Here is a 2,451-nt window from a genome sequence, read left to right as displayed (position 1 = left end):
GAAACGTACGACTTATGTAAGAAGATGTAATTTAGGTTATAGAATACATCTCTACTTGAATCTTTAACGCAACGACTTCTGCGTATTGACTCTTAGTGCCTTTATTGTCACCCATTATTATTCTATGTTGAAGAGTCTGATAATTCCTAATATGAAAGATTTAAGTGCTTGAAAATTTGTTACGATGTGTGCGTACGATATTGATGAAGGAGTAAAACTAGTAAACATGAACATATTACTACACACTATCAATCAATATCGCACGCATATACAATACTCACAAATCGTCGATAAAATAGCGACATTTTTGAAGTTTGCTCTCCAATTTAGAGAACGAGAATGCTAAATATACATATATTGGTATATGACATAACTATCTCGTGGACAAAATATTGTGCCTCAATCTTTGAGAACGTTATGTTAGGCATACAAAAAGGAGGAAAAACAAACAGTGCTATGCTACAGTTTTTTGAACGTGTTCTATCAACGAAATAGTTACGCTTCGTAAAAGATAAATAGCAAGGAAGGCAGTGCATACACCCAGTGGACTATATAAATAGTGTGCATATCATATAGATATATAAACTTGCACGAAACGACATATATCTCAATTTCGAAATATTGCGAAAAGCCGAAAAAAGATTATAAAAATCACATTTCGTTCAAAAACCGGATAAATAAAAGTTTATGTTTAAGTAAGAGAGAAATATGCAGATCAAAAAAATATATATGTATATGCATATATATTGCGCACATGATAAAGATAAATTATAAAGATAGACTAGTTTAAGTTTTAATGACTACATGTCGATAGTATTATGGACTCGCTGACAGTCCATTGGTGTATGTAGTGCCGCCTGAAGAAAAACATTAATGATCGTAAATACCTTCGTAGTACAAAAGCAACACTCGAATTCGCTAGGTAATTCGTCAATTTTCTCGAATTTTCTGCTGTCTTTTTTTTCTTCATCCTACAAAAGGTCACACACATATTTTCTGGTTTATTTTTCATGAATAAATATACAGCTTTTGCTTTAAAAACGATCGAATGTTTCACAGCTCTATTCTCTTTCTTTTTAATATTTGTTCTTTTTTTCATGATTCTTTCAATTAAAATTATACTAATGTTAATGCTGATGATACAATTCGATCGATTTAAAAACTAGCAAAACATCAAACTTACTAGCAAAATAAAAACAAGGCAACGTAGAACCAGAATAAGATAAACATTCTCACATTATGAAGTTGAGAATAAGATCTGTCATGATTATAAAAGAGGAAATCGGATATATTTCTCTGTGTGTACTGATCTGTTTATTGAATTATTTGTTTCTACCATTTTGTTAGTTTTTTGAACATATTTCAGAAAATTGTTGAAAATTGAAATTCAACTATCGTGAATACTTCAATTAAAAAATATGTGTATGAACGGGAATCCGAAGTAGACTTATTATTAGAAAAGACGCCAACAGTTCGAACTGTCCCACAAAATATTTAATATGTATTCGAGTAACTCGTTATAAAGTATTGATAATGAAACCCAAACACGGTTTCCAACGTAAGTTCGCGCATAGAAGTCTTGACTTTTAAACGTTGTTAAGCTTTCTTTTCGACAATAATTCGTATCTAGATAATATTATTTTTAAGTTAACTGCAAAAAATTGATAGAAAAACTTAAACTTTGATTATATATATTAAAGAAAAAAATGTTTATAACTTTGCTTCAATGTATTTAAAAACTTGAAAGTGTCTTTTTAAAATGCATTTTTTTTTAATTTTAAATTATGATGCGATTTTGTAAGTTATCTTTGAATAATTTTTAAAAAATCAATGCATTTTCAGTTGTTTTTAATAGACATTCTTAATGTATCGCCGGCATTGATATTACCGGGTGATACCGTATAGGCATATAATAATTAGACATATTGGACACATTCACATTTAAAGCTCCTGCCTAGTCAGCCACGAACTTCGCGTTGACGATGGCGACACTATATCGCGATAGAAATTAGAAACTTGTTTGTCGTACTCGGCCCGTTCTATAATATGTTATATTTCGGTGTTATATGTCGTAAACCGTGATAATTCTACAAAATATGTTGTATGCCGATATCGTAAGCAAATAAAAATTGATCATTCACAGTCGAATGTGAAGAGAATATATACGAATCTGTGAAAAGTGTTGATGACGAATTTTGTCTTACATGCCATTTCGTTATTATGTGCTTAATTGTGAAAATGTGACTTCTCTCGTAGTTATTAAAGTCGTAAAAATGGATGAAAACTAAAATTATTATTAAATTTTATACATAAAAGCATATTTTCCACTTCTTTCAACAGCTTTCAATCGCAAGTTTTCTTGTCTGAATAGGCTTCACTTTATGTGCCTTACGAGTATTTATTGACTGTCAGGGAGGAAAAGGATAGTTTCCATCTATTTTTACAAGTTTT

General features: G+C 30.4%; 1 protein-coding gene across 1 annotated transcript in view; it reads right to left on the bottom strand.

Moving 5' to 3' along the window:
- The window catches only part of LOC105455826 (uncharacterized protein K02A2.6-like), an 11,164-nt gene that overhangs the window by 3,330 nt on the left and 5,383 nt on the right, over positions 1–2,451 (bottom strand). Inside the window, exon 4 of the mRNA XM_011699453.1 lies at positions 888–971. Coding sequence (XP_011697755.1) covers positions 888–971 — 84 coding nt within the window. The remainder of the gene's footprint in view (positions 1–887; positions 972–2,451) is intronic.

This window comes from Wasmannia auropunctata, unplaced genomic scaffold (assembly GCF_000956235.1).
Source record: "Wasmannia auropunctata unplaced genomic scaffold, wasmannia.A_1.0 LD335841.1, whole genome shotgun sequence".
Lineage (NCBI taxonomy): Eukaryota > Metazoa > Arthropoda > Insecta > Hymenoptera > Formicidae > Wasmannia > Wasmannia auropunctata.
The sequence above is the reverse complement of the archived record's forward strand: the minus strand, read 5'-3'. Positions and strand labels throughout refer to the sequence as shown.